General features: G+C 46.8%; 1 protein-coding gene across 7 annotated transcripts in view; it reads left to right on the top strand.

The window, feature by feature from the left end:
* Positions 1–5,734, top strand: part of ZC3H7B (zinc finger CCCH-type containing 7B) — a 57,570-nt gene extending 51,836 nt beyond the window's left edge. For 5 of the 7 annotated variants that reach the window (XM_075936213.1, XM_075936229.1, XM_075936226.1 and 2 more), the window contains one exon: positions 46–5,734. In XM_075936213.1, coding sequence (XP_075792328.1) covers positions 46–238 — 193 coding nt within the window. In that variant the 3' untranslated portion in view covers positions 239–5,734. The remainder of the gene's footprint in view (positions 1–45) is intronic. The other 2 variants (XM_075936192.1, XM_075936188.1) reach the window with 2 other exon arrangements.
* The last annotated feature ends 21,770 nt before the right edge of the window (positions 5,735–27,504 follow it).

Raw genomic sequence — 27,504 nt, 5'->3', positions numbered from 1 at the left:
CCCTTTAAAAAAATCATCCAGTGAGTAGTGTTGTTCTCCTGGCAGGCTCCAGAAGACCAAAGCCTGCCCTGAGGGGGAGAAGTGTCGCTATGCGCATGGCCAGGACGAGCTGACCGAGTGGCTGGACCGGCGGGAGGTGCTGAAGCAGAAACTGGCCAAAGCTCGCAAGGACATGCTGCTGTGCCCCAAGGATGATGACTTTGGCAAATACAACTTCCTATTGCGAGACGGTGTATAGAGGGAGAGGGGGAACCTGTTGACTGGAGAAACAGAGGCAAGTTTTCAAAGGGTGAGGCTGGGGCAAGGAGACTGAGATACTGGTCTCACAAGGAGAATTTTTTTTCTTTTGTTTCAAGATTACCAATATGATTTTCTGATGGTGAATGAAATTGTAACCCAGTTCTTCTCTGGGCAGCGAATGCCATGCTCACGAAGTTTGTTTTCTATTTTCTCCTTTCTTTTCTTGTTCTCTTCCCTCCATTTTTTTTTTAATTGAAAGGAATGAACACAGTCGGGCAGGGGAGAGAGAGAATCTTTTCTTTTTCATCCCCTGCCTCGAGGTATTTTGGGACATCGCAGTATCACAAATGCAGCTGAGGGGGCACCAAGAGAGGGGGAAAGGGTTATTGGGGCTAGATGTCTGCAGTCCTTGACCTCATTCTCCTCAGCATTACGGAGCAGATTCCCCTTCTCTTGCACACTGTCCTGGAAAAACAATATAAAGAAGCATCGTAGCAGGTGAGGAAAGCATTTAACTCCATGTGATTTTAAAGCTTTGGTTTTAAAGCTCCTGGCCTTTTAGCTAATGTGGATGACAGCAAAGGAGCAAAATTACACCCCAAATCTTCCCCTGAGGATAACCGTTTTCTAGCCCCCGGCCTACATGGATTCAATGAACATAGCTGAGAAAACAATCAGGCTGCTTTTTACAGATGGGGTAGCTTGAAAGTGAGCATAAATTACTTTTTTGCTGTTACTATTGATTGTATCCAAAAAGCAAACTAATTGTGGATCAATTCATGCCTTTTTCATGGACAGATGAGAGTGCAGATTTTTTAAAAATTGGTGTGATTATGTAACTAAGACTTAATTTGTCCATAGAGTATAGCTAATACTATGATGCTGTTGTCATCTGTGTGTTCTGGGCCTTGGGATCAATCAGAAAAAAGGAGGTACCAGGAAAGGAGCTTGTATTTTTGTCAGTGGTAGAAGGTCAGTCAGCTTCTGCCTGGGGGATTACCTTTTTAAATAGTCTGTATTCATGGTTACTTGGATATGGGTTTTGCACTGTCAGAGGAAGTGGGCATAAATCAATTAAAGGAACACTATCAAGTAGCGTAAGCTCAAAATTCAGAGTTTGTGTTTGACAAAGAATGCATTTGGAAATTATTTCGATTGAAATAAAAATAATGGGTATAGTCTGGTTGCTGGAGGGGATTGAAGCCTTCTCTTGCAGAGTTGCAAAACCAAACTCGATAGTATTCAGCTAGTGCATGGAAACTGGAAAAAAGCTAACTAATAATGGAAGACAAAACTGACTAGGGTAGTTTGAAGCTAAGTGAAGTGCAAAAACCAAACCAATAGCATGCTGACGAGACCAATTTTAAGAGTTCTTTTATTTTTATTAAACTGAAGCCAGTTATTAATGCAAGAATGTTTGCTTGTTCATAGAATGTGATTTTACTTTGACTGTGTGTCCCCCCTCTCAGTCTGCCCTCTTCTCCTCTCCTGCCCCCCAAAAAAGAAATTAACTCTTCCTGTATCCCTTCTCAGACAGAGGACAAGATGTCTCAGCAACTTTCTCGAAGAGAAGAGGAAGATCATATTAGTAATATGAGGGTCCCTCTGGGTAAATATAAACACAAAACCTTCCAGCTCCCATGTCCCCAAAACGTGACACCTTGCTTTTTTTGGGTGGGGAGTGTTCAATGGAGGGAAGTTTGTGAGGTTTTTTGTAATCATTATGAACATTGGGTTTAAACTGGTTTCTAATCTTTTATGCCTCCCTCCCCTTGCCAGACTGCCAGTGCTATGAGCAGTCATTTTCTAGCAAGCTGGCCTCTGCCTGCAGGAAGAATAGAGAAGTGCCTCTTTTCCATGGGAACATTCAGGTATCCAGGTGATACCGGAGCCTTTGATAGAATCACTGCACCATGTGGCGCAAAAGAGGGAACTAGCTGTCAGGTCTGCTTCTGGCGTTGTAATGACTTGCATTTTGAATTAGGTCAGCTCTAGGGTGACCTAGGGTTGACACTCATGGTATGTCTACACTGAAAATGCTGCTGCGGTACTTCAGTGTAGACACTACCTATGCTGACAGGAGAGGTTCTCCCATCATCGTCAGTAGTTCACCTCCCCAGAAGTGAGAAGTGGGACAGTGGGAGAATTCTTCTGTCGCCCGAGCACTGTCTGCACCAGGGTTAGGTCTGCAGAGCGGCATTTCTCAGCGATGTGGAATTTTCACACCTCGAGAGTTCTAGCGATTCTGCTGTATGTTCCCAGTGCAGACCTGCCCTCAGACTGTATCGTCTGTATCGCCAAATGAAGCAGCCCAGCTAAATGTTGTACCTGTGAGAGCTAGTACTGCTCTCCATTGAGCCCAGCTGAAGGGATCCATTAGTGCGTGTGGCATGTCTGGCTCCAGCGGGAAGATCTGTGATGTGGCCCAACACGTGCCATCTGTAGGCAAGTTGGCAGGATGACGCCCCTTCCCATTGTTTGAGTGCAGCGGGATTGATGCAGGGATAAGTTAACATGACAGACTGTCTGTAGTGCCTCTGCTGTACCACCTGCTCTCTTGCCTGGTTAATTTGAGCATGGACATCTCACCGGATTTTATATTTCCAATACTGGAATGATATAAATTGTGTTTAAAACAGGCCAGGCCAGCTCAAATGGAGGAACCTGATTGGCTGAGTTGGGGTGCAGAGTCTCATATATAATTCCACTGAGTCAGGATCTCCGTATTTATAATGCAATAATGAGCTTAGGCCAACACACCAGAGTTTCTCTGGGAGTCAGCTTGTGCCTCCTAGTCCATCAGTAATTGGGGAATGGGTGTGCTGGCACCTGCCTGCTTTGTCCTGAGCCCTCCCTACCCCTCATCCTTATTACAGTCCAATACAGTCTGCAGGTGCATGCATAGTTTGGCACAGCACCATCGGCTCAGGAACAGACAATCCCGCCTCTGGAGCAATGTGCGTTGAGTATTTTTAATAGGGTCTCATGAGAATATTTGGCCTGTGAGAAGTCAGAGCCCTCCAGTGCTGTATGTATAACAAATAAAACCTGGCTGTATTTTGCTTGATGGTTCGGCATTGTTGGGCCCCATTTTCTTTACCCTGCCTCTGATAATAGCTGTGTTCCTAGATAAGAAAAATGAGGTAGGGAGCAACATGTAGGAGATACTGAATTGGCAGCTGGCACTTTTATTTACAGACACAACTCTGGACACACACAGCTCACAGGTAGCTGGCTCAGCTCCTGCATGTTGGTTAGAGCCTGAGAGGATGAATGAGTTAATCTATGGTCTGGTCTTCCCAATAACTGCTGTTAAGTTACTGGGTCCCCTGGACAAGCCTCTAACCCCTCCATGCTTCAGTTTTCCCTTATGTGAAATTGCAGTAATAGTGACATGAGGCTTCATTTATTCATGTCTGTACAACTCTTGGCACTCCTGGCCTGGAAGTGGCTCTAGGAGTTACAAGCAGTGAATGCATATTCAGGCTTTGGACAGAGAGGTGGGAGTAGGGATGATGTTTTTTCTCTCATCCCTGCACACCCCAGGGAGATGACAAAGCAGTTGGAAAGATCCAACTCCACTGATTCCCCCCCCCCCTCCATTCCCCGGCATCCCCATGTTTTATTAGATGCTCATGTTTTTTGAGCTGGACAATGCTCTGTTTGTTTCCACCAATCAGGGGTGGGGCCTGATTTCTGTTCATATTGTAAACCGGGCACCTCATTCCCTGGTATATACATTTCATTGTTTCAAGCACTGAAATTGTAAAGGCTGGAAGGCAAGGGAGAGAGATGCCGGTCTTCTATTTTGCCACATATAGTCATAATATATAGAATTGCTGTAACACTGGATTAAGCAAAATTACAGGAATGCAGCTGCTGCTAAATGAGCTAATCTGGCCTTCCCGTCATGCCCCCCTTTTTGAAACTGTCTAATCCCTGCTTTATCAGCACGCCTTCAGCCTGTCACTCCCTCTGCAGAATTTATCCCAAAAAAAGTTATATTAGCACATGTTTCTTGGAGTGGTGGCAAGCACATGTGCAGGGGAGAAGAGAGGGAAAATGAATTTTGGGGGGAGAAATGCTTGTTTTTTATTTGAAAAACAAATCTGCATTTACAATGTAATTGTTGCGTTTGCTACGCTGTGACTCGGGAGTTGATAATTTGTTGAGATTACGGAGGGGCTGATGTCCCCCCTTCTCTTTAATCAAAATGACTGCTCTGTGCCCACTTTTCTCCAGACATATAGTGTTACCTGAGGGGAGGGGCAATTGGGCAAAGAGGGGTGGGGATGCTCAAGGGCATGGCATATCTATTTTTGTTTTCCCAGATATGATAACCTGATCTGTGGTGTTGCAGTATTTTGTCACAGACTTGTTTTAGTGTGTATATATGTGACCCCTGTGAAGCATATATACACAGGTATTAAATATATCGCTCTATATAATATTATATATGTGTGTGGTATCAAAGGAATCTTCTTTAATGAGAGTAAAGGAAAAGGACTCTCTCCAGGAAATGCAGCATCTCCTATTTTAACATGAAGGTTGGTTTTTTTCTGGGGTGGCGAAAAGGAGGAGTTTATAGACAGATAGGTTTCCTGATCACGCCTCTGAAAACCCTCCGGTGATGTCCTTCCTACCCCACCCCAACGAAAGAGTATTCAGGTGCTTAGTTAATGAGTAAAGTTACCATTAAAAGCTTTGCTTATATGTATGTCAAGGGCAGGAGATGCCAGATTTGACCCCTCATTTTATTTTGCTTACTTTTTAAGTGTGAGATTTCATCTCACCAAAAAATTCAGCACTAGCAGCTCTACGATAATTAATTCATAAGTTCCAGTGTTTGAAAGCAACCCTGCAACAAACCAGTATGCTCAGCCCAGCACTCTGACCAACTACAACAACAATCTAGCCTATGCATTGTGGGGGCTAAAGAGAGAATTTGTAGCAAGGAAATAAATCTGAGGGCTAATGAGCAGCATTACCAATTTTTTTAAATGTTACGAAAATATTTTGTCCTTTTTTTTTATTTAAAATAAAAATTCCACCAACACACATCAGGCTTTGATTTAATTCAGTTTGTTAAATGCCGAGGGATGTAATATAAATCCTTCTGCCAGCCCTCTAAATGAGGGGAGAGATTGGTGACGCTGGTGTCAGAGGTAACCAGATGTTTGAAGACAAAATATTAGCTCATATCAACACTGTGTCAGAAATGGATATGCTCTTAGCATATGAATGGGAAAAATAGAAAGGAGCTGCTGCAGTTCTAAGCTGGATAGTAATGAGCTTGAGTCCTTTAAAATGTCTTTGTATTAATATAATTTAAGAATACCACGCTTTACTATTAAAGAAAACCTTAGTACCTTTCATAAGGTCTAGTACCAAGATAATAATGTAGATGTTTTAACAATTTTGTTTTTGTTATTAAAACAAACTTGCTTCTTTTAGCCTTTGTAATAGAAAATAAAAGTGTGCACTTTAAACCCTTTCCAGATGGCTTGTGTGTCTGTCGCAAAGAGTTGTGAAAGGCATTACCTGGGCCTCAAGGCCTCCGTGATAAATGACATTGCTGCTACAGGAGAGAGTGGTGTGGGAGAGTTGGGATTCAAGTAATCCACTAGTCTTAATACTCATTTGTTGCTAGTAGCTTAACAGGCTTTTTATTAGAGACCTAGGTCATGTATATACAGAGCATCTGAATTCAGGCCAATCCATCAGTCTAACCTAAGACCAGCAGTCCTCTCCTGCAGTCAGCTCCCACATCCTGAAAATCCTATTCAGGCTCCTAAATCCACAGTAACACCACATCTGTCTTTTAGTTTGTTCAGAATTGTGTCTGAACAGGCCTTTGACACTGGCCTTCTAAATTCTGCATTTGCTGCATTCTTGAGGTTGTTCTGATTACGAGAAGTGATGTTGTTTTCTTGCTGCTCTTGTTGCTGCTGCACTACATCATTTCTTCCTTCAGCTGAGTCTGGTGTGTAGCAGTGGTGTAGCCATGGGTGGGCCTGAGTGGCCCATAGCTCACCCACTTATTGTCCAGACCCACCTATCCCCATCTCTGCTTTGCTTCCGCCTTACTGCCTGCTCTGCTCAGCCAGTCTGGTGCTTCTGCCAAGGTTTGGGGTCAAGGCACGGGGCTCGCCCCACTCTTCTGGTGCTCCAGCAATGGAACCCGATCAGGGACTTGTCCTGCTCCTCCTGCCCAGCATGCTTTCAGGAGAGCGCCATTGGTATATGGGGCTTATAAGCCCCCAATTCTGCTCCAGGGACGCCCCCCATCAGGCAGGAGTGTCTGGGGGAGGAGTGAGACAAGTCTCCCAATTCTGTGTTCCTCAGCAGTAGCTGGTGCAGTGAGGCAGGCTTCCAGACCCAGCTTCCCTGCAGGAGTGCCTGGTGGAGCAGGATAACCCCCCTTCCCCTATCCCACTCTTCAGGTATGTCCCTGGGACTCGGTGTCACCTGACCAGCATGTCCATCCCATCCTCTCCAAGGCTGGTTGGTGGGAGGTAGCCCAATCTCCCCTGCACCCCCACCCCCATCATTGTCCATCCATCTGAAGTCGGGGGCCACCCCAGTGTCCCCTTTGGGCTACACCACTGGAACATAGGTAACAATAGCAAATGTCTGAATTGGTCCATACACTTGACCATTATTAGTCATACCATAAAATTGAGGTGCTACCTCTTTTGTTATGGCAGTTTTCCGAGCCCAGCATCCACCAATATAGATATACACTTGTCATTCAATTTGTAATAAGGAGGTTTATGCGCTCTTGTATCATAATAAATGTTTTGATACAGTTTGATTACACTCATTCTTTTCTTTAAACAAGCATAGGTAATGTTTCTGTTAAATAACAAATATGCAGGTGATAAATCTTTATAATGGTGATGGTCTATAATGTAATCCCAAATATAAATCAGTATTTGTTAGTAGGGCCATCCCATGGGGAGTGTATGAGGCCTGGGACAACCTCCCATCTGCCCCAGGCACCACCCCACCTGTTCCTGCCCTGCTACACCTCCTTCCCATGCTCATGCCTCCCTTTCCATGAGCAGTGTGGCCTGGGGGATTGGCAGGCAGAGTTTGGCACTAGCAACAGGGGTTGGACCCCCACACTCCCTGGCAGAGGGAAGCAGAGTGCGGCTCCCAGCCATGTCACTCTGCTTCCCCCTGAAGCTGGTGAGTGAGGGAATAGTTCCAACCCTTCCCCCAAGGCCTTTCCTCTGAGTGACTCAACTGGGAGCCAGCAGAGCAGTGCAGGCCAGGGCCAGGTTACTCCACTTTCCCTGCCCCTGGTGAGTCCCGAGAGGGGGCTGGCCCCTGCTGCCAGATAGAGGTAGCAAAGGGGGTGGAAGCAACTGGTTGACTATCCTGTCGACTATCCAATAAGCATTTGCTTATCAGATAGTTGACTAATCCTTAACATCCCTACTTTGAAATCATGCTATGGCAATGCTTTTAAACTTTTGAATCTGAAACTAAGGTCCATTATCAGTTATTACTGGATGGGGTATGCCATGCCTTGCAAAAATTGATTTCATTTTATTAATGGTTTGTTTGGCATGTTTTCTAGTAAGTGAAATAATCAAGAACCGTAACAGATGTGTCTTTTATATTTAAATAGATGTAAACCTACTTTAGAGCAAGAGCTTGAGTTTTCTAAAATCAGGTTTTCTAGACTAAGCACTTCTATATCTTTTTACATGAGTCACATTCTTTTATATAATGCTCTATGTTTTGGTTCATTGGTGGCCAAAACATAACCTTTTGTCCTGTTTACATTTTTTCTATGCCTAAATGTCCCTTGTGTGTGTTTTAGCATCTCTGCTGTTAACCCTAAAAAAAGACCCTTACTTTGAAATTCCTTCAATTATTGGTAACCGTGAATAAATTGATTATACGGCTTCAGTATCACTTTATTGTTATAGCTTTTCAATAGCTGTGTCCCAGGTTGCTTTACTCCAGGACTCTCTGACCCAGGGGCCTGGGCCCTGTTCTGCAGGCCCAGAGGCCCAATCACTGTCCCGCAGGCCCAGAGGCCTAGTGACGGTTGCTCAGCTCCGAGGCTGGGAGCTACAAAGAAAAGGAGAGGGTAGGGGAGCCTGGGCCCTCCCTCTCCTCCGGGCCCCAGCCCAGGGCCCTCTCAGTGGTGAGCAGTTCCCACCACTGGCTCAGTGGGGAGCTCTCCCTGAAATGCGCCGTGCCCACCAGGTCACTCCCCGTGCCCCGCCCTGTGCTGCTTCCTATCCCATCCCCCTGGCTATCGTGGACCCCACCAGCATGTGCAGATCCCGCATCATTGGCTGGTCAGGCGGCAACAGCACGTGCAGTGATGGTGGTTAGGTGAGCTGCGAGTCATGGCTAGCAAGGTGGTAGAGATCAGCCCGAGGGCAGGGTCGGCTGGTTCGGCAGCTCTGGGGGCAGCAGCTGCGGCTCTGGTGCTCAGGCTGGAGCTCCTTCCTCTCCCGAGGACAGCCCCAACTGAGCTGCACTGCGAGCTTTTACACCTGGGCTGCACTGGGAGCATGCCCAGCAGGGTCGCAGGGGAGGGGTGTATTCCACCACATAGGCATGCTCTACTTCCCCTTGTTCAGTGCGGGCTTGGTGTGCCCTGTCACACCCCTTAAAAGGGTCCCCTTGGTGGGCTTCTCATCACCCTTCTCAAGATCTATTCGGGAAAAGAAATCCGCATTTGCGTGGGCTTTCCCTGGCCTGAAACGAATACGGCTGTAGCGACAAATACCACGTATAGTTCGGGCGTTGGTGTCTTGTATAGTTTGCAGCCACCATAGTGGGGCATGATCCATCACTAATGAGAAGGAGGTGCCCAGCAAATAATATCTAAAGGCCTCAACAGCCCATTTCACCACCAGCGCTGCCGCCTCTTTGGTGGAATACTTGGTCTCTCGGGGATGCAACTTTCGGCTAAGGTATAGAATAGTGTGTTCCGTACCCTCTACCTCTTGAGATAACTTGACGCTGAGGCCTACCTCGGAGGCGTCCATCTGTAGGATGAATGGCTTGGAAAAATCCGGCTAGACCAGTACCGGTCCCTGGGTTAGGGCATTTTTTACGAGACCAGCTTTCTCACTCCGTTGCCCATTCCACCCGCCGGGGATGTTGGTTTTTGGTCAGATCCGTCAAGGGGGTAGCTATGGTTGAAAAGTTAGGAACAAATGGCATTGGCGGGGCAGCAGCTATAGGACCTCACAAAGAGCAGTGTACTGTGGTGGTGGCCCCAAGGTTGGCATACCCAATGGTGTTAGGCCAGGATTGGCCCTATTTCTCCAATGGCCTGCCCTCCCCCCCACCTGACCCCGTCTTCTTCTCTGGGTCTAGCCATCACCAACATTGTTCCCGTATCCTCCGTGCCACCTCCCGGGGTCAGGCCCCCCAAGGGGTATTGCTTCCGCCCCGGGCCTAACATCTCCTTAGGTCCCTGCGCTCTCTCTTGTGGGGGACTGGCCCTCTATGGGGACGCACAGGAAGAGGGCGAAGGCCACACGTGTGAACAATCGCGGAGAAGAAAAAAAATTAGCCGGAACCCTCTGCCTCGCTATCCATATATAGTATTATCCCCTTTGTCAGTCAGGGGTCGGGAGAGGGGGGGAGGGACACTCAGTGTCCATGTTCTCCACCAGTTGTCCTGGGTTGCCTTACTCCAGATGTGTCTATGACCCGGCAAGCCTGAGGGCCCGGGCCCTGTTCTGCAGGCCCAGGGGCCCAGTCACTGTCCCGCAGGCCCGGAGGCCTAGTGACTTGCTCATCTCCGAGGCTGGGAGCTACAAAGAGGAGGTAGGTAGGGGGGCCCAGGCACTCCCTCTCCTCCAGGCCCCAGCCCAGGGCCCTATCAGTGGTGGGCAGTTCCCACCACTGGCTCGGTGGGGAGCTCTCCCCAAAATGCGCCGAGCCCCGCCCTGTGCTGCTTCCTACCCCCATCCCCCTGGCTACTGTGGACCCCACCTGCGTAGGCAGATCGGTAGCTGGGTTGGTTGGTCCGGTGGCAACAGCGCATGTGGCAACAGTGGTTAGTTGCGAGTCGTGGCCGGCGAGGCGGTAGAGATCGGCCTGAGGGCTGGGTCGTCTGGTCCGGCGATAGCAGCTGCGGCTCTGGTGCTCAGGCCGGAGCTCCTTCCTCTCCCAAGGACAGCCCCAACTGAGCTGCACTGCGGGCTTTTATACCTGGGCTGCACTGGGAGCATGCCCAGCAGGGTTGCAGGGGAGGGACGTATTCTACCCCACAGACGTGTAATAATTTCACCCACAAGCTGTAATAATCTTTTATAAATTCTCATCCTGTTTAGTTGCTTGTGTAATTTCTTTCCAGAATGTGTGCCAGAATATACTCTTGTGTTCACACCCTACGCAGTTATAACTATGTTTGTACGATATTGGGCTCATTGGTTAACATTCACGGTTACATGCAGCCCTCCCTCCCCGACTGCTGCCTCTGATACAGAGGCAGCAGCATGTGGGAGGGCAGATGGTAGCCAGTGTTCACAGAGAGCTAGCTTTTGGGCTGGCTCCCAGGAAGCCACCTGTGCCCCATCAATAAACATCAGCGGTTACATGTTTACCTAAACAAATGCATTTTAACATCCCTACTGGAGGTTTTATCATATGACAAACTTTAATTAATCTGGAAATGCTTCTTAAAGGGAAGGCGAAGGACTAGAAAAAGCAGGGGCTGCTATCCCAAGACACCCTTCTTTCCCCCTGCCCATTGCAGTGTCTGCATCTGAGAAGATAAAAGGAAATACCTGCTGGACTTTGGGGGGTAGGGTCCTGACCTGAAGAATGTGGTTGGTAACCTTGCTGGAAGTGCATGGTGAGAAATTTTGCTTGAAACTAATAGTTAAGTTAGGCTCTAATCAACATTTTCTCTGTTTTTGTCTTGTAACTATGTTTTCAACCCTCTGGGGATTGTCCTGGAGTCTCCAGGAATTAAAAATGAATCTTTAAAGATTGTCATGTGATGAAATCCCCAGGAATATGTCCAACTGTAAATTGGCAGCATTACTTTGTAACCATTTCAGATTAAGGGAGTACAAGTAATAAGGCATAAAAATCAAACTCTATGGAGTTAATAAGCTTGATTTACTGTTACCTAATCCAATGTTTTTAAATCTGAGAGTCTGAGTACTCTTATTTTAAAATAATAAAATGGTGTATTAAAGAAATAACAGACTTAATATATTTTGTACAGCCCAGCACAGAGTTGGGCAGTCCAGGACATATGCTTCTGGTGGGATGTTGGGGTTACCCAGCAGTATAAGCAAGGCTGGAGGAGAGCCAGGGTAGAGCTGGCAAGCTGCAATTATACCAGGAACCTTAGGGTGTGGCTTGCATGCTGGGAGCCTGTTTGTAAGTAGACCAGGTGGGAGCTCCTACAGCAAGTCATTGTAAGGTTGCAGAGCAAGGGTGACATAGACCACCACACCCCCCCCCCCCACATCCCACACACGCCCTCTCCCCCTACTCTGAATTGTGCCCTGGTATGTCTCAACCAACAATCCAGTGCTGTTTTAAGATGTCTACTGAGATCATCTATAAAAAACACTGGTACATGTCGCTCCATAGAACTAGTGTGACTTGGCCTGGAATACTGAGGGAATTTTGGTTTCCATCTTCAGGAAAAAGCTACAAGAAATAAAAACCTCAGTAAATCTAGGGGGATTAGAAGGCAATATGAGGAGAAAAAGATGGTGCTAAATCTGCAGCGTCAAGAAAGGAGAACCTCCCAGGAGCTGTGATTCAAAGTTTTACAAGGAACACTGGGGAAAAAACGGAACTCTTGTGTTCTGAAAACAGCAAGACAAGTAATGATTAAAGAGAGAGAAGTTCAGGTGATGACATGATGAAAATGTAATAATAATGGAAAGCAAGCAGTAACAGTCTCTGGAGGCAAGGTGTCAGAGTCCCTGGTGGTGAATTTCAGGCTAGATAAAATGTTTGTGGATGGCTGGAGAGCTGAAAAAGGCATTTACATGGTGATCTTTCACAGGAAGTTTCCTTGACACTTTCTAAAACTTATAAACAGGGTTCTTAGCTGAGCTATATATTCATTGATTATAGAGCAATATCAGGCTGTAACACAACATGAAGATGCAAATGTCATTGTACATGTGATGCTATACGTGTGGGCCAGCCCATAAACTAATTCCTAAGGATGAAGAGTTACAAGATCTTGGGGCAGACCCTTTAAAAACAGGCTGTTAGGTACCTGATGAAAGGAACTCCTAAATGAAGCTCACTCAGATCTGGAAGAGGAGCCTCTCAAACACGATTCTCATCATGACTGCCTCATGCTTAGAAGAGAGAAGAGTTTTCTATAAGCTGAAGGCTTGGGCAGCCACCAGGAGAGTTTCAGGTGTCATCCAGCTGATTAGCAGAGTGCCCACAGCCGGCAGCATGTGTTTCTATTGGTGCACATCCGCACATGGCTAGGTACACATAACAAAATTTATTCCACACGTGGATGGAAAAAGCTAGGTGGAACACTGGAAAAAGGGAAAACATTTAATGTTAACGGAACCCTGAATAACTCATACTCCGATAGATTACATCTGTCTGCAGTGACTACTAACTAAGCATCACTGGTACCCTACCTGCAGATGCTGGGAAGGGATAGTTAGCCATGGGTTGGTAGAACTGAACATCCAATACTGCTTGATCAGCAAACCTGGAAAAACAGAACCAGAAATCCCTGATTGCATTGAGTGTGGGTGGGTGACTGCACCAGTTTTCAGAAGCTGAACTGTGCCAGAACATGAAGAGGAGTCCCCAGGGCAATGCATGGTGCCACCAATGGGGTTAGTGTCTCATGCAAGTCAGTACGGAACCAATATTTCAGAGTGTGATGGCAGGGCAATCCATCTTTCTTTGGAGAGCTAAACATGGAGGCCCTGACCATGGGGTCATAAGAAGGTGCTTTCCATATGAGGAAAGGTGTTACCCCATCCTATCCAAATTCCACTTTAGGTAATTACTTCTGATATACATTCTCCGTCCCCCCACACAAGACACAGTTTCAATCACAGCATTCTTTCCTTTCTCTTCTCAATTGTATTGCCACAGGGCACATTACCCCAGATGCCCCTCTACATTTCAGGGGTGGTGGAGCGATCCGGTCGGTAAAGTGCTTTGGGATGGGTAGGGGTGAAAGGTGCTTCAGAAATGGCTGCTGCCAGGAGACATAAAGAAGAACTCAGAAGTCTGTCTTTCATCCACAGAAGTTGGCCCAGAAAAATAAATAGTACCGCTCCCTAGTGTGCATCTGCTGTAACATAAAATCTCAATAATTTCACGCACAGCCTCACTTATTTTTAGAGGGAGTACAAAGACCTGCCCTTCTTGCCTCCTCACTCAGAAGACTTGTGCTGTTCCCTCTAAGATTTTTTATTCTTTCCGTTCTCCTTTTAAACATAGTGGATGTGCCTACTCTAAAAACTTAAGTCGACTTATATCAGGTCAACTTCTAACCACCTCAGAGGCACTTCCACCAACCTAAGAGAGGCAGCATCGGGCGCTGAGAACCTAGTCTCAGCTCTGCTAGCGGCTCCCTACAAGGGGCCCCGTTACCCCACAGGCTTCTGGCTCCCTGCTCCCCACCACACATCTGCCCTTCCCTCGGCTTCCGGTTCCCAATGGAAGCCCAGCAGCCCTTCCAGTTTTCTGCTCTGCTCCCAGTAAGGAGGCAGGAGCCTTGGAGAACAGCCTGGCTGGGACAGGGAGGACTTTCTTGTTAAATTCATGGTTCTACGCTGAAGCTGTCAAATTGACAAGAATGACAGCCAACAGCTGATTTAAGTAATGCAGTGTCCACACAACACCCGCTGTTTTAGTTAGGTCAATATAGGTCAAAGTAAGGCAGCTTAACTGCGTAGCGCAGAAAAAAAAAGACTCAATTTAGGGCTTGTGCTGGGTGTGGCTCTTTGCACCACATATTAAAACAGTATGTGATTTAGTTATTAAGCAGTCTAATGCACATTGCTTTTACTGTGTGGTTAACCAATTGTAGTTGATAAAATAATACTCGGTCATTTTGCAGAGAATTATATAAACTATTTTCAGGTCATATTTTTAAAATATGAATAGCACTACAGCAAATGAAACCATGAATTCATGCTACTGTGGCTCTTTCGAGAAGTGTGGATCACTCATTCGACTCTGGAGTGCCGAGGGCTGAGTATCGCTGATTTAGTGCATGCAGTGTAGCTTCCAAGTCCTGGTCACTCGCAGGGTTGCTACACGCAAAGGGCTCCTTGTGGGAATTCACCTTTGGCACTTCGTAAGTGTGGCTCTCCTCGGGCACCCAGATGTTTCATAACCACTGAAGAAAAGCAGCTGCGGCTCTGGATCTCCCTGCTTGTGCCTCGCAAGGAAGTGCAGGGCTGGTGACACTCTGGCCCTAGCAAGCTTGCGCATGTTCCCCGCCCACTCTCTTTGTTTCCTAGGGGGTGGCAGCTCACAAGGGATGGCCATGTGCGTGCAGAGCTGTGGGGAAGCCAGCTGCCACGTGAGCTCAGGGAGAGGGAGGAGGCATGCTTTTACTGAAGCGAAGCTACTTAGTTTTTGGCACGGACAGGTGTGAAAGGAATTTCTTCTGCCTCAGGCAGGAGGTGCAGGTGATTCCTCTCCCCAGCAGCAGGCAAAGTTGCTCGCAGAGCCCAGGGTTCCCTGCGGAAGATCTGCTCGCTTTCAACAGCTTGGAGGAAGGGGAGGCGGGTGCCCAGGACGTGCTGCTGGGAGTAGTTAATGTTGCTCATGTGCAGTATGGTTCCATTTAGGCCAGGCCAGGCCAGGCCAGGCGGGGAGGGGATAGCAGGCCAAGCCCGTGGAGACCAGTCATGGTTTTAGATGAAGAGCTGCAGCCTCACAGGTGCTGATTACAGGCCTCTAGACTACACACAGCCCTTGACGATTAGAGACAGGCCAAGCTTAGTGTTCAATGTGCTGATCACAGCAGCTCCTCACTGGGGCTGCGGAGCCACTAGCCCCAGCAGCGCCACTCTGGGCCTTCTGAAGTGCTGTGCTGATCGTTGCAGGAGGAAGTCTGAGGGGAGCATTTGCTGCTTACAGAGGCGAAAGCCGTACCTGCTTCTTATTAGACTAAAGGAGCGCCTCCGCCTCCAGAAAACACCTCGGTTTCCCTTTCCTCCCTGTCCAAGAGAGCTGAGCTGAAACTGAACACCCACGCCGTGCGGTGCCCAGTGATCAAGGGAAGGGATTAGGTGAAGCAGTCACGCTGCTGCTGACATCAGGCACACCACCCTGGAGCTCTTCAGAGACCTGCTGTTGGGAATTAACTGTAATTCTCCCTCCCCTGGCTGCTGTGACAGGAGCACTTTGATTAATTAGGCCGGGTTCTCCACTTGCTGAAGCAGTGAGGCAGAAGGCCTCCCTTAGCACCCAACTTGGTGAGGTGTTTCTTTAGTCCTGGGGAAAGGAGTGTGATTGGTGCCCTTGGTAAGCAAACTGTAGCCATAACACTGGGGCAAACAGTGCCAGCGGGTGATTCCCCACAAACTGTCCTACCATGAGTGCCCCCCAAAATACAGAGGAAGTTCAGAGTCAGCTGTCTTCCAGGCACCACCTCCTGGCCCAAGGTGCCCTGCTAAAGATTCCTTCCCTTTTTAGGATTCTCCCATAACTTCCACATCAAAGGGGCCATCTTACCAGCTTCTGGTCGGGCTTTTAGTCTTCTTTTATTTTATTAGTACAGCAAACAAAGCCTGAAAACATTACCCTGCTGGTGTTGAGTACTGGCTGTAGTGTGTCTCTTCCAGTTTCCTGCCTCTGGCAATCTCAGCAACTCTCTTGGGCTGTGTCTACACTGGACCCCTTTTCCGGAAAAGGGATGCAGATGAGACAAGTTGGAATTGCAAATGAAGCGGGGGATTTAAATATCCCCCGCTTCATTTGTATAAACATGGCTGCCGCTTTTTTCCGGCTCAGGGCTTTGCCAGAGAAAAGCGCCAGTCTAGACGGGATCTTTCGGAAAATAAAGCCTTTTCCGAAAGGTCCCTTATTCCTCTTAAAATCAGGAATAAGGGACCTTTTGGAAAAGACTTTATTTTCCGAAAGATCCCGTCTAGACTGGCGCTTTTCTCCGGCAAAGCCCCGAGCCGGAAAAAAACGGCAGCCATGTTCATGCAAATGAAGCGGCGGATATTTAAATCCCCCGCTTCATTTGCAATTCCGACTTGTCTCATCTGCATCCCTTTTCCGGAAAAGGTGTCCAGTGTAGACACAGCCTTGGTGTTCCTACTTCAGCTTCTCTCTCTCTCTAGCTGCTTCCTCATTGCAGCTGCCTGCTGCTCTGATAGTGGGACTACCTGATCCAGCCCAGGAATGGCTCATTTATAAGCAGGATTGGCTCGCTTTAGGCACTCGCGCCTTTATGGGAAAGGCTCTCTGTTATAGGCTTCTGTGCTGAGTATTGGTGCCAGTAGTTATGCAACTTTTGCCATGTGGACACGTACCTTCGGGTGCGTGGATTGTTCATGCATGGCAAGCTGGGGTGTACGTACACAGCATACTAGTGTGCCGCATGCTAACTGGTCATGTGGACCCAGCTAACATGCTCTGAAAGTTCCCTAGCGTGCACTGACTTACTCTTCTTTCATTGACTCATTTTACAGTCACTGAACTGAGTCACTAGTGGTCATGGGTGGCGGGTATAAGAGGTGGGGAAGGCATGGCCTTCCCAAACTGCCAGGCATAGCCCCGCCGACACTTCCCCTCCAGAATACACCCTTCAGCAAGCTCCTGGGCTTCAGCTGTGCTGAGGCAGGGAAGGCTAGGGCAATAAACCTTCCCTGTGATGCGGGGAGGCTGGGAATGTGCATCACTTGCCCTCCCCATGCTCTGGGGCCAGGAAAGCTCCTATGGGGGACTGGAGGCTTGCCCTCTGGTCGGGGGAGGCTTGATTCCTGTGGGGGTGGGGCCTTGGGCAGAAGGGGGGAACTGGGGGCTTGTCTCCCCCAGCCTTACCTTCACCCACTACCCATGCTAGTGGTCCGCTGTGGAAAATCTCCTCTCCCATCCTCTGAGCCATCCACCCTCCTTTGTATTTTGAAAATTTTCCTCTTTTGTAAAAAAAAAAATCACACCCTCATGCTATTTGAATGAAAGATCCTCTAATCTGTGGTGATATTTCTCTATAGTGAGCAAAATCCTCCCCCAGATAACTTAGTGTGAGGGACACTCAGCTGCTAGGGATATTGCTTTCAGCCGTGGTCGCCTCATCTCAAAAAAGATATATTGGCACTGGAAAAGGTTCAGAAAAGGGCAACAAAAATGATTAGGGGGTTTGGAATGGTTCCTACATGAAGAGAGATTAAAAAGACTTGGACTTTTCAGCTTCGAAAAGAGGAAACTAAGGGGGGTATGATAGAGATCTATAAAATCATGACAGGTATGGAGAAAGTGAATAAGGAAAAGTTATTTACTTGTCCCTATGACATAAGAACTAGGGGTCACCAAATGAAATTAATAGGTAACAGGTTTAAAACAAAAGGAAGTTTTTCTTCATGCAGTGCACAGTCAACCTGTGGAACTCCTTGCCAGAGGATGTTGTGAAGACCAGGACTTTAAGAGGGTTCAAAAAAAAACTCGATACATTCATGAAGGTTAGGTCCATCAATGGCTATTAGCAGGGCTCGCTGAACCGCGGCAAGCCCCACTCGCCAGCTGTGTTGTCCGGCGATCTGCACATGCGCAGATCGCCCAAATCCAGCTCTTCTGGGTTACAATCTACTCGCCATGGCCAAGTAGTTTGTATAATTTGTCGAGCCCTGGCTATTAGCCAGGATGGGTAGGAATGGTGTCCCTAGTCTCTGTTTGTCAGGGGCTGAAAATGGATGACAGCAGAGGAATCACTTGATCATTACCTGTTTCTGGTCACTCCCTCTGGATATCTGGCATAGCCATTGCTGGTAGCCAGGATACTGGGCTAGATGGACCTTTGGCCTGACCCAGTATTGCCATTCTTATGTAGGGAAAGACTGGAATTATGTCGCTACAAGAGAGGGCAGTACAAGGTGGGCATTCTATGTCAGGTTTTTGTGGCAGCTCTCCCACCAGCCCCCATTAGTACTGAGCACTGCTGCTCTGCCAGAAAGGGTTGCCAACCCTCTAGGATTGTCTCGCAGTCTCCAGGAATTAAAGATTCCTTTTTAATTAAAGACAATCATGTGATGAAACCTCCAGGAATGCATCCAGCCAAAACTGGCAACCCTGCTGCCAATGCACTTTAAGCCTGAGTGTCCGCGTCCTGGGTGTGACAGTCCCGGGGTCTCACCCAGCTCTGCCAAAAGCCTCTCACTTCTGAGCCGCAGCTGGCTCTCTCTTACTTCATGACCTACTGCAGTGCAGGAAAGCTCAAACTTGGGGTTCTAGAGTCCAGTCACATCCTCTAGCTCCAAGTGGTTCCATCCTTCCTTGGGCTTACAGTTTGGTTTAATGGCTCTCGCCCCACCCCAAAACAAATTGTTCCAGCCCCCCTGATGCAGTGGATTGGATACTGCACACCAGTTAAGGAGAAGCTTGGATAGGATGCAGTGCAGACATTTCAGAAGGTTGTGCTGAAATTTAAGTCATTGGCAGAGATACTGGCTCCCATCAAAAGTTACAAAAACTGAGGCAATAACCCATTCATTTGATCCATAAATTACTGAGAAGTCACCTTTTCCCCAATTGGCTAGCTGTATCCAATCAAAAACCATTAAACATTCCTGTCCCTGACCAGTATTGTCTCACCTTTGAAGAAAGGTTGACACTAAAAGAAACCAAGTTCAGCCCTGAAGTAAGTAAGCAAAACTCTTTGATTCCACTTGACTACCTAGTCCAATTTCTGGCTTAGACAAAGAAAAGAAGAAATATGTGGATGACTTAGGTGGAAAGGTCATTGCCTGGCCCCCAACAAACTTTTCTAATGGGACATGGGGCCAACTGACATTGCTGAGTTTTTCCACCCTTAGGACTTGGAGCCTGGATGGAGAACACTATGAATCATCTTGATCCACAGGACACATGGCAGAATAGTACAAAGTCTCTGAGGGTGTGTCTACACAGCACCCTAAACTCGAAATAAGAGATCCAATTTGCTCTATGCAAATTGCGTATCTTATTTCAAAACTATTTCAAAATAGCTTATTTTGAAATTTGGCGCATCTACACAGCACCGAATTTAAAAATAATGTGCTATTTCGAGCCATCCCTTATCCCTCATGCAACCAGGTTTTCCCAGGGTGGTGAAATAGCACACCCATTATTTTGAAAAATATTTCAAAATAACAGGCAGCTCGTGTAGACATGGGGTAGCTATTTTGGGATACTTCTAGTATCTTGAAATAGCTGCGCAGTGTAGACGTACCCTGAGAGGGCAATTTTGACATTCCAAAGCAAATGGCTGTGCAGCAAAAATCAATTGTTTCAGCGGAATTTAAAAAAGCATCTATTTACTAGAGGAGACAAACTGTACCAGATCACCAAGTTGCTTTGAACAGTGTTTTGCCTGGTCCACACAGAAGCTGAGAGATAGAAGAAGAGGAATTAATAATAAATCTACCCAGGATGCTCTTTCGTTTGCGTTAAGTCATCCCAACATGCAAGAAAACTCTAGAGAAAAAATGCCTGCTTAAAATGTGCAATTAATAAAGCAAACTGAGAAGTCTGCTACTGACAAAAGGGCCAAGCTCAGGATAGGAGGGCATTTGAAGGAAATGAATATGTGTTCAACATTAGTTTTATGTTAAAAGTCAACGTCAGGGCGAAAGCTGTAAAAGTAGGATGCGATGTACTCAGATGTAGGGGAAGAATATTCCACTTGTTGGATCCAATGCAGTCAAGCCACCATGGCAGATAAAAAGCAAGATTAACAGAGTGATTACCACACAGCAGGTGGTATGTGTGATCAGATACCTGTCGGGATGAGGCTTCGGGGAATGGTTTTGCATGTAACTCAAGTCTACACCACTGAGGGCTTTAAAACCCAGGAGTGCCAGTTTAAAATTAAGCTGCATCTATGTACAGCTAGTATAAAGAATGCATGGTCGATGAAATTTGATCCTGGTTGTCCAAACGGGTGAGCAAACATGTTTCCAGAGGCTGAACAAATTGTGAATGGTGGAGAATCCCTGCTGAGAGCTCCACTCAGATGGGATTACAATAATAAACCACACGGGAGCATGAGGGCCTGCAAGGTCATTGCAGGATAAATAAAGATGCGACCAGGACAAACACAACGTCTCACACATAGCTTCAGGGGCAAAGATAGAGCCAGTGTTTTAAACATTATTCCTGATTCCAGATCAAGTCCCTTTAATAGCAGGGACACAAAGGAAGAAAGAAGCACCCTATTACAATAAGTACTGACTCCCCAGGACTTGAAAACAAGTCAGTTCTGATGCATCATCCTTCTAGTGATATCATCCAAGCATTTCTCTAGGGCAGGGACTAAATTTCCAGGGTCTGTGAGACACAAGACACTCACCAGAATGTTGGCAGGAGGTCTCATTTATATGGTGAACACTGGTGGGGGATACCATTTACCAGACCTTTGGTGAATAACACATGAATATCCCTCATCACAGAACAGTCCCTGTTTTTTATTAATGGCTCAAATCAGTGGATGGCCATTTCAGACACCAGCAAACACCTTCTTTTGCTGAAGCAATAACCCACAGTCATCTGTTCCACAAATTACTGAGAAGTCAATTTCCCCACAACAGGTGAGCTATATCCAATCGAAAACAAATAAACATTCATGTCCCTGACCAGTGTGGTCTCACCGTCAAAGAAAAGTTGTAGCTCATGGGCCTAGCCTACACTAGGAGTTTAGGTCAAACTTAACCACATTAGGTTGATATTCTAAATGAGTCCACACCATCAACCCTGTTCCATTGACTTCAAGAGCCATTAGTCAATTTCAGTACACTTGACCTCGAATGGTCAACTTAAAGGTAGTGCAGACACAGATTGCACTGGGTGTGGTGGAAAAGGGTACACCTGGGATGCCCAGCAGTGCTGGGTGAAAATAAAGGAGCTGAGGCAAGTGTACCAGAAGACAAAGGAGGCAAACAGATGGTCTAGGTCTGTGCCGCAAACATGATGCTTGTATGAACAGCTGCATGGTACTTTAGTAGGAGGATCCAAACAGTTTCCCAGAAGAGTCTGTGGATGTCTCCCAAGCGACAATTCAGGCAACTTTGGACAACAGCATGTAGCACAGTGTGGATGAGGAAGAGCAGTCAGCAGGCAAGCGGAGCATCCGGCCTCACCTACAGAAGGACCTTTGAATAACTTTGGAGACAATTCCTTTATCCCAGGGCATCTCGTTGCTGGGCCCTGATAGTGGGGAGGGGCACTTCTGTTAAGTTCACATTTTTAATCATGCTACAAGTGGGTTAAAGCACTTGGGTGTGATCTGTGGCAGCCACTGTGGGTACACTGGGTAGGGGGTTGGAATAGCTTGTTAACCTGTCTGGAGACAGAGTGGGAATCCTCCCTGCACATAAAGTTCTCCTAGAGTTACTCTTTCATCCTTCTCACAAGGTTTCTGAGGAGGCCTGTCTTATTCTGTCCTCCACGGTGGGACCCCTTTCCATGCCAAGCCAGCAGTAAGTGGTCTGGCGTCATCGCAGCACAAAGCATTGAGCACAATGTCCAGGTTTCTGGCCCCATTATCTCAGCATCCGCTCCCTATCACTCTGTGATGCGGAGAAGACTGCTACCATGTGTGGCAACCTGGATGAAGCAGGGGAAGCTACATATGTAACGGATACCACAGCAGTAAACCTCTGTTTGTTCATCCTCAATCAAGCATTGTATGAGCCTCTTCCCTGCTGTCACACCCGACTCCCTCTGCCTCCTGCCCGCAGGCTCCTCAGTGTCCGTGTGAGCCCCTGTCCTTCTGCCACATCAAGACCCTCTGTCCCTTCCTGCCTGCAGGCTCCTATGGGAAGGGAAATGTGCACTCCCCTGGCAAACAGGGGAGAAGGATGCCAGACAAATGGTCACCACGCAAGCTCCTACATGGCCCTGCTGCCACACCACCATGGCCCCTTTTTGCAAATGCAGACTCTTGCTAGCTTCAAGAGCTGCTATTTGCAAGCACTGTGTGTCACACATGCTTTCAAAGGGGAAGCACAAGAGCAAGCCCAGACCTCTCCCTTACCAGGCCTGTCACCAGACCAAGTCCAACTGCTCCCACATGTCTGTGATGTACCTGCTGCATAGTGGGTGCTTAAAAGCATAACTTTGGCCTTGTAAACAACACGTGCCTATTGTCTTGAACAGATGTCCCTGTATGCTGAGAGATTAGGTTCTGCATTCTACAATGTATCTCCTGTAAATTTTGCCCTTAATTTTTCATTACAATGGGTGCAACAGTGAGCCTGCTGCCCATTCCCCTGGGTCCGGCTCCTCCAGCTCTTCAGCTAGCATAGATCAGAAGGTGAAAAACATAAAAGGGATAATGTGCAATGAGTGAATGCGATCCGCCCACTTGGATAGTGCACAATTAAATGAATGGAGGAAAATGCAGCTGCTGGAGATGCCAGTGGAGCGTGAGGACAGGAAAGTGTGCAGGGAATGCAAAGTGAGGACACAGGAGAACATCTTGAGGGTGATGGCAGAGCTGATGATGTGCCTAGTAGACTCAGAGGAGAGCCAGATGCTCAGACACCCCCTCTGGTCCATGCTCACCCACATTCCTTTCTCAGCAAGTTCCACACTCTCCTCTCCCACATGCCCTAGAACGTGGGGGGTGGGGAGGAGAGTAAAGGGCAGCCTCACACTCAGTCTCCATGGATGTGCCCTGGAACAAAAGGCTGTCATTCTCACATTAGTGCAATATGCCACTTTCCCTTATCCTCCCCAAAGCTCTCGCCCTGAACTCCTTTTCTATCCCTACTTCCTTGCTTTCCCTTTAACAATGCATGGTTTCTCAGCAACTGTATGTTTATTGCTTGTGTTTCATAGGTGAAGGGAGGGTTTACAGGCAAGCACACTTAATGCAGGGAGCACCTTATTTAGAGCAACATGCATGATTTTCATATTGATGTCTGGCCATTCACAAAGCTGTTTTTCAAAGCCTCCCTGATTTGCAGTGACCCTCAAGGTGCTTGCTTTATTGCCCTGGTGTCTGGCTGCTCATAATTAGTGGCTAGGTGCTGTGCCTCAGCCCCTTGCCCCCAGTATAATATTTCCCCCCTTACTATAAAGTGCTACCAGTCCATTTGTTGTTTTTTCTGTAGCAGACTAACTCGGCTACCCCCTGATGCTCCTTACTACGGTCCAGCATGCCTGTATATGGCTTCATGAGCCACAAAAGCAAGAGGTAGGCTGGGTCGCCAAGGATCACTATTGGCATTTCAGTGCCTCCAATGTTAATTTTCTGGGTTGGGAAGAAAGTTTCATCTTGAAGTTTTCTGAAGAGACCAGAGTTCCTAAAGATGCACATGCATCATGCACCTTTCCTGATCATCCCACGCTGAGTTCAGTAAAATAGCCATTGTGATCCACCAGTGCCTGCAACACCATCAAGAAGTAACCCTTGTGGTTTATGTACTCTTTGGCAAGGTGATCTGGTGCCTTCTATCTATCGCTCCATCCACAGTTAGAGACCCACATTGCGGAAAGCCATCCACTATGTGCTGCATATGTTTCCCAGAGTCACTGCTCTTCCTAGAAGGAAGGAATCGATTGCTTTGGCTACTTGGACCACAGCAGTATCCACCATGGATTTCCTCACTATGAACTGACTCCTAACTCACTGGTTGCTGTGTCATGTTGCAAGTTTCCACAGGGCTATTGCTACTCACTTCTCAACTGTCAGAGCAGGTATCATTCTGGTATCGCTGCACTTCAGGATGAGGGAAAGCAAGGGCACCATTTTGGGGGGGGGGGGGGGCAGCAGCCATGCACTCTGGGATGCAGCTTGCTTTTTATCCCATTCCCCCACCAGCCAGGTGTGAGAGGCATGCACAGAATGCAAGTATTTTCCCTTCACTCCCTGATAGTTTGGGTAACGGGATGAAAAGCAAGCTATGCCCCGGAGCACATGGTTGCTGCTCTCCTACCCTCCTGAAATGGTGCCCTTTGGGGAAAGCAATTCACAAAGTTCCATGAAAGTGGTCTTACACATGTGAAAGTTTTGTGGCCACTGCTGATCATCCCATAGCTGAATAACTATGCAGTCCCACCAGTTTGTGCTTGTCTCACAGCTCCCGAATCCTGTGTCAAAAGGATTGAAAGCCGCCAGCATCTGCCAATTGCCCAACTCAAGTGCTTTACACAAATGTCTGTTCATGGCCTCCTCAGATTCTTCCTCATTCCCGCAGGCTAGGGACTGGACAAACTGCAGCAAAAAGGTGCAAGATGTTTGCTAGGATTGCCATAGCACTTTGCTGCTGAATGGAGTTGCCCTGCTATAGCATCTGCATGGATAACCATAGGAAAAAGGGCATGAAATGGTTGTTTGCCATTGCTTTGAAGCAGGAGGGAGAGGGAGGAGATGAGTGCATCATAGGATGATGACAACATGTACCCAGCACTACCCACTGCACTCTTTTGGTCCCATCAGGCACTGAGAACATAATCCAGAATGCAAAGAGGCAGCAGGAACTGTGGAATAGCTGCCCACAGTGCATCTCTGTCAAAACTGACAGTAGCCACCCTACTAGGGATGCACTACAGTGAATTCTTGCGCACGGTGGGGACATGCACCTTCGACTTTACAAAATCGGGTGTTAAAAAAATCAACTTTAATAAATGTGAATTTATCTCAGAATGTAGACATGGCCATGGAATCAACCCAGGATGTCATTGGAGTACAAGCGCAACTGGAAGTGAATAGCCACTACCTGCTCAATCGCTTTATTGGCAAAGGAATAAGTTAGACTTTGGGATACCTGGCACTCACACCAGTGTCAATGAATGGGTCCTTGAGGAGGGACAGCCTCTGCATGTTTGAGGATAGTAAATTTCCTCATTAAACAGACATTAAATAATTCCTATTGCCAACAATAACGAATGGCTCCCACAGCTGCTCCACTTGCTTTATGCAACCAAGATGGACAAGGTTTGGAATCACAGATGGTGAGAGTCAAAAAAGAACATGAGCATCAGTGGTGAAAGTAACTTACAATTTCTTAGAGGTATTGTTCTGTTGCAGCCTAGGTCCCTGCCAGCTTTTCAAATAGCTCCCTGCTGGCTTTTGTTGCAGCTCAGCCAGCTCTTGCCAGAGCTGTGCACCTGCTTACTTTCACCTGTGATGGACATCCTACTTCAGAGGCTGCTTGTCTCCCTGTAGCATACTGCAGCAGCTGTGATTAGTGCCTGAGATGGAGCTGCCTCAATATAAAAGTAGGGGCAGCTGGCAGACAATTCTCTGTGAGAGGATGCCAATAGACCTTCCCCTGAATGGTAAGTGCAAGAAACTGTTGTCCTTCAGGGTATTCTGCAAAGTCTCCCTCCTTCCCCGAGAGGAGAATAAAGGCCAGAATTTGTAGTTGTGGTTATATAGTGGCAGGGTGTTGTTTGATTGCTTGGCTGGCTGATTACATTATTTTCTGATTTGGGGGAAACTACTAAGGTTTGCATCATTAAATTTTAATTAAGAATTGTGTTAAAGGTGCCTACATTGAGACTTTTCAAAGGTGATTAGGGGATTTAGCTCCACAGCATCCCCTAATCTACTTTCAAAATCTCAAACCTATAGTCTAGAAAAAGTACTTCCGGATGCCCCTTTTTGTTAGATATCTAAATACATCTATGCTGCTTCAATATCATTTTGAAAAGAAACATTATATTAGTGGAGAACAAAGCATAAAAAAAGCGATCTTCAAGAATCTGGACCCTGGGAAAGCAAAGCCCTTAAACTGAACTTCACAGCTGTGAGCAGTTTCAATGAAGTCAGCAGGCAACTCACCTGTGTAAATATTCACAGGATCAGGACCTCAGTCCCCATAAAGTCAGCATTCAGAGAAGAGGCAGCTCAGCCCATTTTATCTCTGGCTAGGTCTATACTACAGGGTTCTTGTGCAAAAACCTGCAAAGCGTCCACACCTCAAGCGTGTTTTTGTGCTAGAAAATTTACAGTAAAATGGCAGAACAGAGGGCTTTTTGCAGTGCAGGTATACCTCTTTCTATGAGGAATAACTCCTTTATACACAAGAACTCTTGTGCAAAAAGGTGTGTGTGGATGCTCAATGGGGGTTTCCTGTGCAAAAAGAGACTATCAGAAAAAGCACGGGTGCTCTAATGGCCATTCTGTGAATGGCAATCAGAACTTTCTTGTGCAAGAGCATCCATGCAGTGTGGATGCTCTCTTGCACAAAAGCACATTGCTTTTGTGATGCTCTTTTTGAGGTGTGGATACACTTTTGTGCAAGAAGTTTTTGCGGAAGATCTCTTCTTCAAAAAGCTTCTTGCGTAAAAACCCTGCAGTGTAGACAAAGCCTCTGAGAAAACATGTCACTTTTGAAATTCTACATATTGGAGGATGCAAACTTGGCCAACATTGTGTTTGGTAAAATTATTAAGAAAAATATCTTGCATTATTATGGATACTAGATTATTAAGTAGACCACATACCTTGCACAATACATAAAAACAGTTTCAAAGAGCCTACAAACTAAAGGACAGACACAAAACATGTATGGGGGTGTTGAATGGTACTAGTATGCATGTCCAATATCAGTGCTGGAGTGGCTTTCAGTGTATTTATGTGTTTTGCTACATCTGTGGCCTCAGTGTGTATGTGTATTTAGATCTGTGTATTTGCTGTTGATATGTATCATGTCCGTGCATGTCACTGTATTGTATTTACTGTTTGTGTCTCCTCTGTATTTGCTGTAGATGTGTAATGTATACTCTCATGCGTGAGACTATATTTGATGCCTGTGTTTGTCAGTGTACTCTGTTTCATAGCATGTACGTACTGTATTTTTTAGTTTGCTGCTGGTGTGTGCTTGCTCTCTGTATGTGAGGAGTGTGTGTGTGTGTAATCTGTATGTTTTTGTTAGCAGATGTGTGGGCTGAGTACTTGTGCTCCAATATCTGTCAATGTGTATGTTGTTAGCACTTGCTCTCACTGTGTAGGTTTGTGTGTGACTATCTCAATGTGCGTTTTCCCTGTGTGTGTGTGTGTGATCTCAATGTCTGAGATAATCCGCCTCTGTCTTCTAGTACGTGTTTGTACTCAGTGTGGCTCTTTCCGTGTGTGTGTTTGTACTCGGTGAGTGT

The sequence above is a fragment of the Pelodiscus sinensis genome, chromosome 1 (assembly GCF_049634645.1).
Source record: "Pelodiscus sinensis isolate JC-2024 chromosome 1, ASM4963464v1, whole genome shotgun sequence".
Lineage (NCBI taxonomy): Eukaryota > Metazoa > Chordata > Testudines > Trionychidae > Pelodiscus > Pelodiscus sinensis.
Note: the sequence above shows the minus strand (reverse complement) of the source record. Positions and strands in the feature narration are given on the sequence as shown.